Source organism: Nelumbo nucifera, chromosome 5 (genome assembly GCF_055504915.1).
Source record: "Nelumbo nucifera cultivar China Antique chromosome 5, China Antique-T2T, whole genome shotgun sequence".
NCBI lineage: Eukaryota > Viridiplantae > Streptophyta > Magnoliopsida > Proteales > Nelumbonaceae > Nelumbo > Nelumbo nucifera.
Genome location: NC_142653.1, coordinates 38,534,908 through 38,553,686, shown reverse-complemented (window position 1 = coordinate 38,553,686; position 18,779 = coordinate 38,534,908). Strand labels below are relative to the sequence as shown.

The 18,779-nt window shown below is 38.1% G+C and overlaps 2 protein-coding genes and 1 pseudogene across 2 annotated transcripts; 1 reads left to right on the top strand and 2 right to left on the bottom strand.

Moving 5' to 3' along the window:
• Positions 1–2,156: 2,156 nt before the first annotated feature.
• Positions 2,157–5,481, bottom strand: LOC148791433 (uncharacterized). Its single transcript, XM_088887253.1, has 2 exons — positions 2,913–5,481; positions 2,157–2,839 (listed from the first exon to the last, which is right to left on the bottom strand). The coding sequence occupies exons 1-2, from the start codon at positions 3,294–3,296 to the stop codon at positions 2,696–2,698; spliced, it is 528 nt and encodes a 175-aa protein (XP_088743379.1). The 5' UTR covers positions 3,297–5,481; the 3' UTR covers positions 2,157–2,695.
• Positions 5,482–5,611: 130 nt separating this feature from the next.
• Positions 5,612–6,839, bottom strand: LOC104606685 (putative calcium-binding protein CML44). Its single transcript, XM_010272010.3, has one exon. It carries the CDS (start codon positions 6,203–6,205, stop codon positions 5,747–5,749), a length of 459 nt encoding a protein of 152 aa, XP_010270312.1. The 5' UTR covers positions 6,206–6,839; the 3' UTR covers positions 5,612–5,746.
• Positions 6,840–18,107: 11,268 nt separating this feature from the next.
• LOC104606774 (putative calcium-binding protein CML44 pseudogene) lies at positions 18,108–18,551 on the top strand (annotated as a pseudogene).
• The last annotated feature ends 228 nt before the right edge of the window (positions 18,552–18,779 follow it).

Here is an 18,779-nt window from a genome sequence, read left to right as displayed (position 1 = left end):
TAAAAGAGGTAGATCAGACCCAACGACCCATCTACTATGTCAGCAAGGTTTTGCAGGATGCTGAAACAAGGTACCCAGAGATCGAGAAACTAGTGTACGCACTAGTCACAACAGCTCAGAAGCTTCGACCCTACTTCCAAGCCCACACCGTCGTCGTCCTCACCAACAAGCCTCTGAGGCAAATCCTGCTCAAGCCTTACCCGAGGTGTTTGGCAGACTGACGAAATGGGCCATCGAACTCAGCGAGTACGACATCCGATACGAACCTCGGATGATGATTAAGGCCCAAGCGTTAGCCGATTTCGTAGCAGAATGCACGTTCAGCATCGCAACCCCCGAACTGGCCGAGCTCGGGCACATGGATGAAGCATCAACTAGTGCGGCACCAATCTCAGTTCGAGAAAGTCCGACCTGAGATGAGGAGCCCTGGATCCTCCATGTTGATGGCTCATCCAACCAAAAAGGAAGCAAAGCGGACATAATTTTGTACGGTCCAAGCGGGGTAAAACTGGAATACACGCTCCGGTTTGGATTCACCGCATCCAACAACGAAGCAGAGTACGAGGCGTTAATAGCCGGGCTCGCCTTAGTGAAAGGAGTAAAGGCTAAACATCTCATCATCTGCAGTGACTCCCAGCTCGTGGTCAACCAGATCAACGACGAGTATGAAGCATGCGACCCCACCATGGCTGCTTATTTGGCCAAGGTCAGAGAAGTTCTACGCGGCTTCCTATCGTATTTCATCAGGAAGATCCCGAGATCCGAGAACGCTGAGGCCGACGCCTTGTCCCGGTTAGCCAGCACAAGCAGTAACACAATGAGGACAATGTACATAGAGGACCTGCCTCGGTCTAGCAGTCTTGGGGGGGCAGGAGAGGTCACTCCTATAGTGCACGTAGAGCCGAGCTAGATTAACCCACTCACGAGCTGTCTGCTTCACGGGACCCTCCCTGCTGATTGCAATTCGGCCTGAAGGGTAGAGCGCCAATCAGTTAAATACGTCATTATAGACGGACAACTGTACCGAAGATCTTCCATGCTCCCCTACTTGCGCTGCTTGCGACCCTCAGAGGCTGAACTTGTTCTCCGTGACACTCATGAGGACTTGTGTGGTGGACACCTGGGGGGCAGGGCTCTCGCTCAGAAGGCAGTGCGGTAAGGGTACTATTGGCCCACAATAAAGGCAGACGCACTCGAGCTCGTCAAGAAGTGCGATAAGTGTCAGAGTCATGCCAACATCCATCACCGATCTGCTACGACCTCAAATATCTCACCAGCCCGTGGCCCTTCGCATAGTGAGGGATCGAATTCTTAGCCCGTTCCCGCCAGCGACAGGACAGAGGAGATTCCTGATGGTAGCAGTGGATTACTTCACGAAGTGGGTGGAAGCGGAACCCCTAACAACGATCATAGCCTGCAACATACAAAATTTCTTTTGGAGGAATATAGTATGTTGCTTCAGGCTACCTCGAGTACTCATCTCCGACAATGGAAAGCAGTTCGAAGACATCAAGTTTCAAAATTAGTGTGCCGAGATAGGGATACAACAAAACTTTACCTCGATGGCACACCCCCAGGCAAACGGGTAAGCGAAAGTCACCAACAGAGTCATACTCCCAGTCGCCTCCTCGGCATGGGCAGATAAGTCCCAATCGCCTCCTTGGCATGGGCAGATAAGTCCCAGTCGCCTCCTCGGCATGGGCAGACAAGTCCTAGTTGCCTCTTTGGCATAGGCAAATCATCCCCCACGCCTAAGGCATAGACAGTTCGGGTATAAACCCTATGACGTCTAGCCCAGTTCGGCGTATAATAACAGGTTGAACCCGCTAGCTCTAAGGGACAACTGACATCTGAGTAGCCCGTGCACAGATAGGTCGGGTATATACCCTACAATGTCCGCTCACCTCGGCATACATTATATGAAGTTACCCCTATTAGTAGTCCAGCTCGGTAGCTCGACTGTTCGGGGTAACCACTTAAGAAGATTCTATATTCAGTTACCCTTACTTGTTGCCCAGCTCAGTAGCTCGGCAGTTCGGGGTAACCTATATCTACTCCTATTCGGTTAATTCGCCAATTAGGGAGTTTGCACTTGGAACAGTTTTGAACAAAAAAGACTTAAGTCAAAAGTGTATTCCATTAATATAAGAGTTCGGTACAAAAAAAATAAAAAAAAGAGTTCACTACAGACCGAGCTCGAAGACCTAGGGTATACATAGGAAAGATAAGGGAATCTATTCATCTGGATGCTCTTCGTCCTTGCCCGAGGCGTCAACAGGGGGGTCCACACTCTCGTCAACTCCGACCTCTTCCATGCCACCGAGCAGCTCACTGTCACTTTCTGCCTCAGAGTCCAGATCTTCGGCAGCCTCACAGCCATCTCATTTGTGACTCTCGAAGTGGTGATTGCACTCAGGTCGAGCTGCGGGAATTCGCGCTGGGTTAGCCATCTACTGAGCTTGAAGCCCTTGCTATAGCCTTACGTCCCCGCCTCAATTAGCTCTCCATGGAACTCCTCCGAGGTTTTATATTCCTCTACGGCCTTGGTTTTGGTCTCCTCCACTACCTAAAGGAGTATCTCAGTTCGCTCCTTCACAAGGGCCTTAAAGTTTTCTACCTCCCGCCTTAATGCCGCATTCTGCCCCGCGAGCTCGTCCTTCTCAGACATCAACAGTGTAATCAGCTCTTTCTGAGCTCACACATCCTTCTTCAGTTGGCTATTTTCATTGCAGGCCAGGTTTAGTTCATTGTGAGCCTTACGAGACGAGGCCTCAGCGGCAAGAGCCCGCTTCAAGTGTAGTTCGGACTGGTACATCAGAGCATGTACAGCGGAGTTCACCTGCCAAGAGAAGAACAGTAGTTAGTACAAGAAAAGTTCCCTACATAATTGAAGGTGTAAGGACAGAACTTACCACCATACAATGGGTAGCCGGTTGAGCTCCGAGCTGAGCGGCCGACAACTCTGCCCAGTTGGGGACCTCCTCGGCGTATACCATGCTCTTGCTCTTGAGAAGGTTGTACTTTGGAGTCATGATGCTCCAAGTTGCCTCCTCGCTGCCCGAAGATGTGGCAGCCACAGGGGCGAGCTCCAAAGATGCCTCTTCGGGCGCGTGCACGTGGAGGGGGGAGACCTTTCCTGTTTCCTCCTCGACCAGATCGATCACTGGAGGTTGTGTAGCGGATGGCTGCTCGGGCTCAGGGACAGAAGCCTGCGGAGACTCGACGCGAGATCTTTTGGAAGCTCGCTTCTTCTTCCCCTTCATTCTTCCAAGGAGTTCATTCGCAGGGAGTTTCATGGTTGCTGTAACAAAAGAAAAGCGTCAGAAACAGTATCAAAATAAAACAAAGGCAACACAAAAGTAACGGCCTACTAAGACAGACCGGCCTGCACGAGCTTCTCTTCGGTCACATAACCCGCGAACTTGAGACCGAGCTCCGCCTAGGATTGGAGCACTTCCCTTATCTTCAAGTCCAGCCTAACACCGGGATCTTGGATGGCCACCCTCTAGTGGGTCGGGAAAGGCCACCCCTCAGTGTTACGGACCAAAAAGTAGCCCCTTTTCCAGGCCAAGACCTTGTTTGGGAGTTCGTGTAAGAGCTTGTAGCCCGGACGTGGGGACAAGTAGTAAGTCCATTTGTGCTCTGGTAGAACACAGGAGGAGTTCTTCTTTATTGAATGGATGGAAGAAAAAATATCAAGATCAAGGGGCAGGTTATAGTCGTGGAAAAGCGAGATGGTTCCTACTATGTTGCGGATGGAGTTCTGGTGCAACTGATGTATGGTAATGTTGAAGAGTTTAATAACTTCGATAATCAGGGGGTGAAGTGGAAGACAAAAACTAGCTGCAAGTTGCTCCTCGAAGATCACGATCTCGTCGTGATCGTGCTCCCAGGGAAAGTTACCTATCGGAAGACTATAGACAAGGTCGCTCGAAAGCCTATACCGAGCTACTAAGGCCTGGAGCCTGTCCGCTGTCATCGTTGATGGGCCAAAGTTATCTGGCTGTCGACCTCGGTGCGAGGTGGACGCTGGAGGCCTCTTGCGCCTCCCGAGGTGATTCCACCTCAAGAGGATCGTGGACCGCTTCTTGACCCAAAGTAGCTTCTTCGGTAAGGTGATCTACGACTTGAGCCGAGGTACCCACCTCGGCCCCAACGGATTCACCGCTCTCATCTAATAGACTATCAAAGCTAAAACTAAACATGAAAATGACAACTGAATTAGAAAGGAGAGCTAGGGAAGACTCACCAAGGAGAGACCGAACTGAAAGAAGACACCGAACTGGAAGAACCGAGCTAAGGAACTTGAATGCGACCTCAGATCGAAGGCTAGTGAATTTATGGCGAAACAAATGAGTCTCGGGCCCCCTATTTATAGCTGCTATGCCCGAAAATCAACGATCGAGATCGAAGCAATCCAACGGCTCCTAGGAAAACTGGCTGCGCGATCCCCGAGGTTGAAATCGGTTTAGCGCATTTTTTGACGTCTGTGAAGTTTATAGATCGTGTGACGTCCGCGCGTAAACTAGACTCGACCTGGGCTATCCTGGTTGAGCCGGGCATCCGAACAGGTCCAACCAGCGATTCACCCGACAAGCTGCCTGGACCTCGGGCCAAATCCACTTGGACTCATCCTGAACTCCCTGCACCGGGTTAAGACACCTGGCTCGAGGAGTGGGGGGCAATTGATGAAGGGTGATTTGGCCCGACCTAGTAAGGAGGGGACACGTGGACACGACCTGACCAAGAGACGACAACTCAACCTAACACGACCAGTTTGCAGTAAGACCGAGCTCGGATGTTCAACCACCTGGGGATAAGGTGACCTTGGGACACCTCGGACGAGATCACCTTGATACCATATCACAACAGATCACTTCGATCCCAAACCACTTCGGCATTCAACTCAGTTCGGAACCTAAAAGCATCAGCTTGGGGATACCAACTCCGATCTACCACGTGGTGACCCCGGAAATCCCTCCAACGGATTCCGAACCGCCCGGGATCACTCTACGTAACAGCTAGCATTATCTCCTCCCCTTCCAATTCGGACGGAATTGATAAGCCTTATCAGTTGACAACGTTATCCCTTAATTAACGAAGAGGCGGATCTCATCGTGACTAATATCCTAGAACTGATCCGCGAAACCCATGAGGACTCAGCTATATAAAGGCTCCGACCCCGAGGGCATAAGGTACGCGTGATTTCTCTGCTCTCTAGCTCTCTACATTCTTAAGCTATTTCAGCTCGCAACAAGTACTAATTTAAGTATCGGAGCGATCTCGCCGGATTAATCACCCCAAGTTCTCCGATCGTCCTCTTGCAGATCAATCTAGTCCGTCGTCTGACTGAAAGCTAAATCACCTCCAATAGGGAGCAGCTAGATCGCGCTACATCATTCCGTTTCCCCAGAAGTATAACTAAAACTTTCTTCGGTTTAACGTATACGTTTGATTATCACTATTATGAAGTTGATGCCGGTTGACTGGTTTTCAGTTTTCAGGTATCTATGAGACTATGATGCATTTCGGGTATTACAGGAATCGATACGTAAGCCTCTGCGGTTATTGTTAAAATTTGAAAAGCAAAACCAGAAAAAAGATTCTAATATTGGCAAAGCAAGATTCCATTGTCATATGAATGAATACAAAAAAAAAAAGTCTGTGAGATAAAACAGAAATCTTGCGTTGACAAATATCTTTGAATCGTCCAACAATGGAGATGGGGGTTCGCAACAGAGAAGGCTCAAGGAATTGCAAGCAACATCATTCGCTTAAACTCCTCAAAATCGAGAAGCCCATCTGAGTTGATGTCAAATTCACGAATCATGCTCCGACAATTGTATCCGCTCTTATCTTCCCAGAGCCCCAGTCTGGACAACACACACTGAAGCTCCTCAGAAGAGATGAACCCATCGTTGTTCAGGTCGAAAACCTTGAAAGCCTCGAGCAGATCGCTCTCCTCACCCCGCCCCACGTCGTCAGCCTCCACCTCGCACCGGTCGGCTATCTTCTCGTAGAAGAACATGAATTCCTGCAGGTCAAGTCTCTCCTGCCCCACGATTGATTCGAGCTCTTCGGGGCCGGTCCGGACGCCAATCTTGTCGAGGAGCCACGCGATCTCCGCGAGGCTGACGTAGCCATCGTCGTTCTGGTCGAGCTTGTTGAATATCCTCTGCAAGTCGTCAGACTTGAGGCTGGACATGTTGCAAGAGTCATCAGTGGATCAAACCAATTCCAATCCTGTGAACAGATCGTTGCTCCATGAGAGATTATATAAAGAGAGAGCAAGATAGCGATAGGAGATTCAGAAATCGTTAAGAAATTTCAAACGTATTTGCTTGTACGGTAGTTGTACGAAAAAGAGAATGGAAACAGAAGAAATGGAAGAGGTTGAAGTTTGAAAAAAACTGCAATTCTGCAACTGCAAGGAAGGAGGGGAAGGAAGAAACTTCAGAGCATGCGCAGCGAAAGAAGACCGAAAGGTTTTTTTTTTTTTCTCTGTTTTATCGGGCTAATCCTTAATTGTTTTCTTAATTAGTAAATGAGAAATGTGTGGTGGATGAGTTAAGACATGGAGATTGGAGAAAAGGGGAGTTCGCATCTGCTGACAATAGCACATTGATGTTGCTGGCCACGTTCATCCAGCCGCACATCGAGAGCATCCATCACCAATATTCCCGATGTGTAGTTGGAGAAACGTGGCCAGCAAAGGTGCTGTGGTCAGCAGATTTGGAACGTGGATTGAACAGAGATGAGTCGGACCCTGGGGTCAAAATTGGGCGTTCTTATTGAGGGCTCATTTGGGAGGGCTGAAGCTTTGATTAGTTGTAAGCTGCTTTGAAGAAGCTACATACTACTTGGAAAAAGCTTTTAATGGAAAGTCGTTTAAAAGGAATAGAATTTTTGTGGTATGGAGCTATTTAAGCTCATCCACAACCGATTTAGTTAAGCTCACCCACACAATTTTTGCTTATATGTTGTTTGGGTGGAGCCTGCCACACAAAGCAAAAGGCACAATTGGATTCATTCCTCATACCGTGCTTATAGCCTTTTGCAGCTGCGGGAACATCTCTTTATTTATATGTTTTTATTAATGGAAAGATATTCTCAATATACAGCTCCAAGTGGCTGTGAGAATAATTTTGTGAGGATTAAATCCGATTTTGCAAAAAAACACCACATGAAAGCCCTTCCAAATGGGCACTTAATTCATTATCCTTCTTTTTTTTTAAGACACTATCCTTATATGCGATGTAGATAGCTGATGTAGATAGCGTATAAAAAATCTATATGACATTTGTTATTGCCATAAAATGTGTACATGTTTTACACATCAAATCTATGCTATTTTAAAAAGTAAGAATGGCGGGTAAAATACAAAAGCCTCTCTGAAGTTTTTGACAATCATAAAAACATTCCTTATAGTTTAATTTAACAAATACCCTCCCCTAAACTTTTGAGAAACTCAACAAAAACCTCCCTTTCGTCACTTTCTCAAACGGAATATGTTAGATTGATGCACTATTTTTTCCAAATACCCATTCTATCCTTTTATAAATTATTTTACATACAGAATTACTGAAACAACCCCATTTTAACTCAACAAAAACCTCTTTTATGATCATTTCAATCATTTTACATACAAAATTAATGAAATATGTTTTTTTAGTTAAATGGGATTACTTCAGTAATTTTGTATGTAAAATAATTTATAAAAGGGTAGAATGGATATTTGAAAAAAAATTGGTGCATCAATTTAACGTTTTTCGTTTGGGATAGTGACGGAGGGAGGTTTTTGTTGAGTTTCTCAAAAGTTCAGGGGAGGTATTTGTTAAAATGAAACTATAGGAGAGGTTTTAATGATTGTCAGAAACTTCAGGGGAGGTTTTTGTATTTTACCCGGCCTCAAAAATATTTCAGAAATTTTTTGAATACAAAATGTACCCCTATATATTTAAATTTATTCATAAAAATGAGGGAAAATAGGGTAATCAGTTATTAATATTAAATGGGTTGAAAAGAGGTAATTTTAAGATATTCAATGCATTTAATTCCATTCCTCTCATTAAATCCAACATTTAAGTTATTAACTTGCATTCATGTTCATTGAATCATATATTTAAGTCATTTTTTTCTTTTTAAGATCTCATCATTAATTTCTATTAATTAAAACCATACTTAATAAATTAATAATTCCAATAACATAAAAGCTTATGCCTTTAAAATCTATGTAGATAAAAATAGTGTTTTCATCTAGGTGGTGGTAAGAAATTAAACCATTTTGAGTCAAATGGGTCAATCCATGTTGTCACGATTAAATACCAAAATTCAAAAATAGATAAAATGAAAAAAATTAGAAATTAAAAAAAATGAACATTTTTAACATGCGTATTAAACAATAGTAAGTATGATAAATAAGAAATATTTTTATTAATGATGATGGAATGTAACATTTAATTGGGAATAAAAATATTTTCCTATTCTCTCTCATTAAATCCTATGTTTATGATAACTTTTTCTCATCATTAAGTTCTTGTAATGAAATCCACAATATTAATTTTAATAATATAAAAATAAATATTTTGAAAATTAATTTGGAAACAAAACCATTTTCTTCCCTCCCGGTGGTGGGCAAGTAATTTGGCCATTTGAGGTCAAATGGATTAATAAATAATACCATAATTAAATAATAAAAAATTAAAATAAATAAGTATAAAATGTAAGAATTATTTTTATTAATGATGAAAATGGAATGCCAAATTTAAAATCTACCTAAAAATGAATGATATCATAATCAAATAATAAAATTTTGAAAAATAGAAAATCAAAAGAATCACAAAAATAAAAAAAAAAAGATAGAGAAGAATTTGGGCACATATCTAATGTTATATATTTATAAAAAATAAAATATTGGGTAAATCTATAATATTATGCATTCATTATATTGAACAAAAATAAGTATTATAGATAAGAAATAATTTTATCAATGATGGAAATATAATACAAAATTTAATGTAAACGTAGACATCAAACTATTTTTCTTTTTGGGTGGTGGGTTAGTGGTTTGGGTCAAATAATATCATAGAGAAACAAAAATTAAACTGGTTGTACATTTAAAATTAGGTTGCAAGTTGGTCTAGAAACCAACAAAACTCTGACATCTGGCTCTACATTTCGAATTATAGAAACCCCCTCCATGTCATCGGAGGCTTATCTGGCTATTACCAACATTGGATTCTTAATCCATGTTGGACACAACAAAAGGCTTATATCATAAATAGGTTTTTAGTTTCTCTCCTGCTCTCTATGTCTCTCCCACTCTCTCAGCTTTGGTCTATAACCAAATCAAAATCTCTCTCTCTCTCTCTCTCTCTCTCTCTCTCTCTCAATATCTCACATTCTTCTCCCTCTCAGTCAATATCTCCTTCTCCCTCAGTCTTTCTCTCACTCCCTCTCTCATTCTTTTTTTATTTTTCTTACAAACTTATACAATATTAATTAGATATTATAAAAAAAACTAAAGGGACCAACCACTTAAATAGTCAAGTTATAAATTTCTATCAAGTTGGTGTAAATTTCATAGCCAAGAATTTCTTGTGAATTTTTATCAAATTGGTATAATGATTTTTGAACCATACTAAGTTGGTCTCATGTTTTCTTATACTGTCTAAATAATACCGTATAAGTGTGTAAAAAAAAAACAATGAGAGAGGGAGTGGGAGAGAAACTTAGGGAGAACAATAGAAATTAAGGGAGAAGGAGAGATCGACTGTGACAAAAAATGAGAGAGATTGAGGGAGATCAATAGGTAGAGAGAGATAGAGAGAACGAGAGAAACTGATAGAGAAAATGTAAATATCGAAACCGAAAACCGTTTTTATTTAATTTCAAATCAAATAGTCATTGAGTAGAGAGAGATGACTGTGAGTGTGAGAGAGTGGGGGGGGGGGGAGATTGGAAGAGAAATTTAAAACCTTTTTTTTTTATTTTCCAATCACCCAACATTAAAGGGCAATTTTAGTATAAGATTTTTGTTGTGTCCAACATGGATTAAGAGTACCATTTTGGCAACGGCCACATAAGCCTATATAACATGGCAGTGGTTTTTATAATTTGAAATGTAGAGCCGGTTGTCAAAGTTTTGTTGGTTTTAGGACCAACCTGTAGCCTAATTTTAAATGTACAACCCACTTTGACTATAATTTTTCTAATTTAAAACTAATCACAAAGCAAAGCTATTTTCTTATCTAGATGGTGGGTCAATGAGACAACTTTTCAAAGAAACCCATAATGTCATAATTGAATAATAAATATTTAAAAAATGATAGAACACCAAAAATGAAAATGTATAGATTTTGTAGAAAACATTTGAGAACATTTCTAATGTTATATATTCATCATGTTAAATAAAAATAATTGTTAAAATAAAAGTTATTTTTATTTATGATAGAAATGGAATACAAAATTTAATAATAATAATAATAATAATGATAATAATTGTTATTTGTTACATGCATTTAAATTTATCTTTAATCATATTATTACTTTTGTTAATTTTCAATTTCTATCTTAACTATGATATATCTAAAATTCAAGTAATTAATATAAATAAAATTTTCTCACGCAATGCATGTGCTTAATTACTAATATATTAAAGGAAAAAGGTTTTCAATCTAATTTATTGAGAAGTTACTAGTAAAGCCCACAACCTACTACAACCATTCAGATATAATATAATCTAATTTTAGGAGACAAATTTCAAAAATTCTGTTGCAACCAACTCATCCCCACTCTCATCCAAAAATCTACATTCTTATTCAATCTACTCACAATCTATCAGTTTCAAACTCTAAATTCTAATCCAGTCTCCATAGTCTTTGCATACGATCTTCTCCGAATCTGTAATTTCTCAGAGCTTACAAGAAGTTCACTTCATTGGAATTTTTACTTAGATGTTTTTAACTTCAACCACTTAGGTTAGTTTTACATTTCATCTCACTTTATGTTATACGTATAGAGTTTCGAGTTTCAATTTTGGCAAACATGTTTCAATTTTGTGTTTCATTTATTTTATCACGTTGAACTCTATTTTCTCAATCTTTGTCTCATGAATCCTATCTCATGAAAAATATATGTTAAAACATTTATTCCAACGAACTCATCAGCACCCCTGCATCGAAACTGGAACCGAGAAAATTCTGTGTGACCGCTGGTGGCCAGGAGGGGCATAGCAGGTAGCAATAGTCGGCTCTGTTAAAATTTAGCCCAAATCGTGACCTGAGAAGACAAGGACCTCTGAGAAGAAAACCATACGTTTTTGTTTTTACTACCGGCGACCAACAACTGCTATTATAATGTATATAAGATCGCCGACCATCGGTGATCAGTTATGGATTGCCGCCGGTGGACGGGAAGGTCATATGAAGGTAGAATACGGCGGCTCTGTTTACTGTTATTGCAAATCCATGCCTGAAAAGAAGGTAGAATTCGAGCCATTTTTTTAATACAAACGAATACCGGTTGTTCTTTAACTTTAGATGAGATCATCGGCCACGAGCAATTATGGGTGGTCGCTGGTGGCTGGGAAGTTCATACGACCAGTGTATAGGAAGCCAGATACGGGGTGTTTTTTTTTTAAATACAGGCGACCACGGTCTCTTCTTTAAAGTTAGATGAGATCACCGACCACCGGTGATCATTTATGGACGCCCTCCGCTCTCCGGTGGCCAGGAAGGTCATACCATCGCTGTTGATGCGCCATGAGTGGTCGAGTTTTGCACAAGCCATTGCTTGAGAAGACAACAGTTCGATTGAGAATACTGGGTCCCACTACTTCTTTCGTACACATTAATTAATAATCAATATTTATAAATAGTAATTAATAATATTAATAATAATCATTAATGATTATTCATAAATAAAAAATAATAATTAACAAATAGAAGAAATAATAATTATACTCGGTTGAAAATTAATTTGCTTTACAATTATAATCACTATTAATAAGAGCGATATTAACAATAATAAAAATCACTAATTAAAAATAATAGTATTCTTTAAATAATTAATTAAGTAAATATTTCATTGATTACTAAAATAACAAAAAAGATTAATTAATTACTAAAATAGATTAAAAATTTGTAAATGTGCTTAAGCTATTAAAAATTTATTAAATAATGAATTAGCTTAAAATGATTAAAAATTAATAAATGAATTATGAATGAAAACAATAAAAAATTAAATACAAATTTAATAAAAATGACTAAAAAATTAATACAAATGTTGGAAATCAAACTTGAGTGAATTTTCCCATACTTAGTATGGGGCCATTCAGTAGCTAAATCTTTGTAATTCAATTTCTTAATTCAAATATAAATATAATTATTAAATAAATAATGAACCTCAAATAAAAAAATATAATAAACAAAAAAATGTAAAAACCAAAATGATACATACATGTGAATCTATGGTAAGTCTCTTGAATCAAATAAAAATCTATCAAAAAATCAAATGAAAAACCTAACATAAATTTTTAATATAAATAATTTTAAAATTTAAAAATTTAAAATAATCCATATTAAGGGCCCCGTACTAAGTACGGGGATCATGCCTAGTGATAGTTCAAACGACACTTTCTATTCTTATAATTACAGAGGAACAAAATTCAATAATAAGGGCATTTTAATTATAAAAATATTCACAAGCTTATTTGTATAGTAGTAACTATAGTATAGATTATTATTATTATTATTATTATTATTATTATTGATGTGATGGCAAGGACATTGGTTTTGGCCTTATTAATTAGGAATGGGTCAGGTTGAAAGTTGAAAGAAAAGTACCACTGTTGGGCTAAACAAAAAATACATTTTTAAAGAAATCAACTTTCATAGTAGAGTAAGGGTGACCATTTATACCCTGCATTGCCACAATCCTCTCTAAACCCATCCAAAGAATAAAAAAAACACATTAAGGACAACAAACACATCTAGTCAACACTAAACTTGTTCATGGGCCAGCTTGGCCTAGCTCGTTCTAAATTAGATTTGGACATGAATTTAGGTCTACAGACTCAAGTTTGAGCCTAAAATGCCAATCCCAAAATTTTTCCAGACTGGGCTCAGGCTTTCTCAAAAAAGCCTAATCCGAGCTTGAGCCAAACTTGATAATATGTTATATAATAAAAAATATATTTTATATAATAAAAATAAATATAATATGTTATTTTCTTTGTTTCTCTTTTCTTTTTCAAGCTATAATAAGATTTTTTCATTATTTTTGGGTTTTGAGGTTTCTTAATATAAATTAGTTTTTTATTGAGTAAAAAAAGAAAAAAATTTCCCAATTTTCTAATTGGGCTTCAAACTTTATATGAGGACTGGGCTTGGGCTCAACGCCAGCCTGATATGATTATGTTTTTTAAATATTTTTTTATAGAAAGAAATTGTGTTTTCTAAATATAGGGTAAATTGCTAAAATCTCCCTTGAAGTTTCTGCCCGACCCGTTGCTGAAACCTTCCCTAAAGTTTTATAATTGCAATCACTAGACCAAGCCCTTCCAATTTCTTTCTGAAATTCAATTATTTTCTATCAATTACCTGCAATTGTGTAAATTTCAGAGGAGATTTTAGCAATTTACCCTTAAGGCCCTATTTGCTTTTCGGTTAGTTACTTACTTGGGTAAATGTAGTTACCTGGGTAAGTTTTTCCTAGGAAATTTTCCTAGGAAATACTTACCTGGGTAAGTGCATTTACCCATGTTCTTTTATTTCTCATGTAAATAAGGCAATGATCATTTTAGCCATAAAAATCCATTATTAATTCAAGTGTTGACAACTTTCTCCCTAGGTGGAAAAATTATTTGCCCACTTACGAGATGGGTATCACTTACCCAGGTAAGTGGTACCTAGGAAAATAAATTTTTTCTGGTCCCCACATAAATCTGAAAAAACAACATGTAATTCTTGGTCAATAAAAACCAAAATCCCATTGACCAACTTTCCCCTCTCAAAATCTGAAAAAAGAATGCTCCCTAAATATATATTTTCTTTAGCCTAATGGTGATAATGAATGGATCATGGATATGGAGCATATACAATTTTGTAGCCGGACTGGCCTGGCCATGGTTTTTAAAAATGAACTGGTGACCGAACCAGTCAAGATGGTCCGACCGTTCAACCCGAACGACTAACTTGTTCTGACAAAAAAATTAAAAAATTGGAAAACGATTAAAACGTTTCGAAAGGTTCAAATGGTTAACTGGATGATTCAGCGGTTTGCTGACCAAAACCAACGGTTTTAGAGGAAAAAACGATTTTAGAGGAAAACAGAACCGATCAGATGACCAGTTCCTAGTTTTCCGGTCCAACCATCCGATCCGATCCGGTTTTGAAAACAGTGGGCCTGGCTATTAGCCACAAGTCTGGATATTCTAGAGTTCATTGGGGGGTTTTGATCGGTCAAAACTCAAATGTGATAATGAATGGATCATGGATTATGATACCAGAGGAGCTTATTTGATCAATCAGAACTCCGTGAATTATTTTAATTTGATGAATTTTCATTGCTTTGTTTACGCCTCAATATAAGGTGTTAAGTGCAGAAATCTGTGCTAAAGACCAACAACTTGTTACACAAAGACAAATCCAGTTAAGTGTTCTTTGTAATTCTGGTGTAACAAAGATGGAGACAGACTAATAAACTCCAACAGTAACGTCCAAAAGAAAGAAAATAAAACTAAGTCTCAACTGTAACGAGATAATTTTGGGTTCAAATGGTAGTTCAGCCGTTGACGCAAGGGAAAAGATTGGATGGTTTCGTGGGGCAAGCCCCAAGCGCTTACACGTTGTTGCTTGAATGATCTGGATTATATCATCATTTCAAGAAAACTTTGGCCGTCCACACTCCACAGGATTCTTATTCCCGTGTGACACATTAGAGATTATACAAATTAATTTGGGACAAGTATAGTGTTGGATGCGTAAAAAAATTTTGGCTGTTGGAGTCCAACACTCTACTTATTCCGTAATGTTGGATGTGGGGGCAAAAGGGTAATTGCATTCAATACTTTTTTGACCAAAAAGATAAAAAGGGGTTTGAATGGGTTGACGTGTTATATAGAAAAAAAATCTTCAGCCCGGTCTGTCGCGCCCCAACAGCCAAAGTATTCATTGTAAATATAACTAATGTATCATGCAGAGGGAGAACCCAGATGAGAATGGTGGTAATTAGGAAAAATGGAAATTTATACGATCCACCTTGGCTCCATAAACTCATAGGGCTGCAAATTAAATGGTATCAGAATGTTCAAATTTGAACTTAATCCCATTTTGGGCTATCCTAATTCGATCTGTTTATAATTGGATTGAATACCTCAATCTCATGGAATAAATTTTGACTTATTTTAAATATATATACACATATATACTTAAAATTTATATTTAATACTATTCAATATCTGATTGCAATCCAAATTCGATTTGAATCCAATATAAATGGGAAGGACATGATCTCATTTGAATTCAAATATAAATGAATCAAATTTTGATCTAATTATATTGATTTTAATCCATTTTCACCCCTAAAGACTCGTGGCCTCTAAAGTTGCATTTGTCATTCCTTATTTTAAGGACTTATCTCCTTTTTGCAGTTAAATTACCCTTATGAATTATGAACACTGAGTTTTTAACAGCAAAAAAAAGATAAATCCTTAAAATAAGAAATGACAAATGCAGTCTAAGACTACTCTAACTCAGCCTAAGACTATTCCAACAAAACCTTGGCCATCCAAAAGAGTAGCACATGCAACTCAAACCTGTTTGATTGCATGTAAAATAAAAGAAATGACTTTTTATCTTTTTTTTTTCTCATTTTTTAATCAAGAAAAAGTGCCATTTTTCTTTTTTTTTTTCCTTCGAATCAAGAAAAAAAAAAAAGAATGTTTGTAAAAGGAATGCCATCTCTTCACATTTCATAAAGTAATTATTTCTAATGGCCATGTTACATGTAACCACCGTAAAATAACAATTTTGAAAAAATCATCTGCTTTCTATTTCATTTTAGGCAAAAATCTATGATGCATCCACTGCATCGTGGAGGAAAAGTCATGGACCAATGATATTTTTTGTTCAAGTCTTTTTAAAAAGTATAACATTTTAACATGATTGTTTGAGATTTGGATTTAACGTACAACCATATAATTACTAGTTGAAATCTTCATTTTTATGGCCAATCTATATTATTTCATGGGTTTGTTTTCTTATTAGAACAGTGTTTGGCAATGTATAATATTTCTTTTAGAGAAAAACAATTATCTATTGTATCAGTTTGTTTAATAAATATAAAAATAAAAATCGTAAAGAGTTATATAAAATAGATAGATTTAAGTTTGTTAACATTTTCTGCTATTTGATGCATATATGTACAAAAGATGAATTAAACTATTTTTTTTTAATATGATGACGGAAATTTACAGTGGTCTTGATTGGTCAAAGCCTTTATGGTATCATATTTTTCCAGTATCATAGATTTTTTCCTTAATTAATAATGCATCTTATTAACATCTTGACTAAGAACCCCATGTTCTTTTTTCAGATTTATGTGGGGACCAGGGAAAGTTTATTTTCCTAGCTATCACTTATCCGAGTAAGTGATACCCATCCCCTAGGTGGGTAAATAACTTTCTCACCTAGAGGGAAATAAAAGAACATGGATAAATGCACCTGGAGAAATGTTTCATAGTAAAAACTTATTTAGGTAATTGCATTTACTTGGATAAATAACTTACAGAAAAGTGAACAAGGCCTAATAGGCAAATAAAGACAAAAGAGATTAATACAACAATGGAGAAAATCAAGAACATACTGAATAAATTTAACATGATTCGGCCTTATACCTACGTCCAGATGTTCAACCTCTCACAAATTAACTGAGAGGCCTCTCAATTTGCCTTTGTCAAAAAGTGTTAGAATAGGATACCCACATACATATAAGTCAGGCCCTTGACAAAATTAATATAAACATGCACATTATTTTTTATGCCAAATATAAATATATCTATATTCGAGCCCAATTTGCAGGCTTGATTAATAAACAGGCCGAGCTTGAGCCTAATAAAGTTTGGCTTGTGAGCCGAGCTCAAATATATATTATATTATAATTATAGAAAATAATATATATAATAAAAATATTCTAATTTTTAATTATTTACATATCAAATAAAAAATATTTTTTATTTTTATAAAACATTTTTTTTTTCAAATCGAGCTCAAGCTGAATTGAGCTTGAACTTATAAGTTTTGACTCGAGCCAACTTCGAATTCAAGGTTCTAGCTCGAGCCTTGTACTACCTTGGCAAAACGAGTTCGAACCTCGTACTATTTAGCTTAACTCAGCTCGAATCCACCCCTAATTGAGAACCACAAAAAATTCAAATCACACCACAACAAAGACAAAGAATAGAGTTTTATTCTAATATCACCCATATTAAAATGTGTTCCACCTGCAGTGAATTACTCTCTAGTGCTTTAATTTCATTGTGATCCCAACACAGACGTTTCAAAGGAATCTTATATCACATCGTCAAGATTAACTGATGCATTTTCCACAATACATCCAGATGATACACGTTAGTGGAAAAGAACTTTTCTCTTTAAAAGGAACGAAAGTTCTCTTACGTTAGTGTGTCAAATCGTTTTTTCTCTTATACAATTCATATTTTAGATGAATTCACGTCAGCGCCCCACAATTCTAACGTAGAAGATGTTCCCAGATCGATCGGCATGTACTGTGAGGCATTATGAGGCATTAGACTGCGGGAGTCCATGAAAGATGAGAGCTACAATTACGAATTTAACTCTGCTGGAAATATTCAACATTTTCCTTAGTCAACATGGAAATATCCATCACCTTTCTGCGTCGACCAGACTAGTTCAATAATAATCAATTCTCTCCACATGAAAATTAATTATTATAATTGAATTTATTCTTCAATTCACGAGGTATATTTAGAACCCTTACCTCCATGCATTCCTCCACAGTCCACACCTTTTTCTCTATATATATTAATTTCGTCTCTCACCTGTTTGGTGCTGTGTTTCCCAAAAATGTCTCACATACATCAATCAGACTTGGAGAGAATATTTGTGGCACTGGACCTCAATGGCGACGGTCGAGTTTGCATTGGTGAACTAACATGGTTCCTTGACAAGGTTGGTGTCCACATAGGCCTAGACGAGCTTGAAGAGATTGTAGGAGGAAGGAGCCTGGGCTTACAAGAATTCATACACCTCTACAATCAGTCAATATCTAAGCCGGCCGAGGAGGACGAGGAGGAAGACACAGACTTGGTCGAGGCCTTCAAGGTGTTCGACCTGAATAATGACGGGTTCATTTCCTGCGAGGAGCTGCAGAGCCTGCTGGCGAGGCTGGGGCTTTGGTCGGAGAGTTATGGGGATTGCAGGCAACTCATTGGCAAGTTTGACACAAATTTGGATGGAAGGATTGATTTCGAGGAGTTCAAGAACATGATGCTCCTCTCCATTTCATGATAGGAAACTTAGGGCCTGTTTTGTGCGTTTTTTCTGTACAGTCTTTCATCTGTTTATAAGTCAGGTAGACCAATTTTCAGTCTATTCTCATTTGGTTGCAGAAGATTTAGTCTTCAAAAGCTAGAGCGTCGAAAACATGCAAGAAGCCCATTTTGGCCTGATTTTGAGAAGCTCCAAATGAAGCTTTGCGCATTTTATTCTCACGCGGAAAAACATGGAAAGACATGT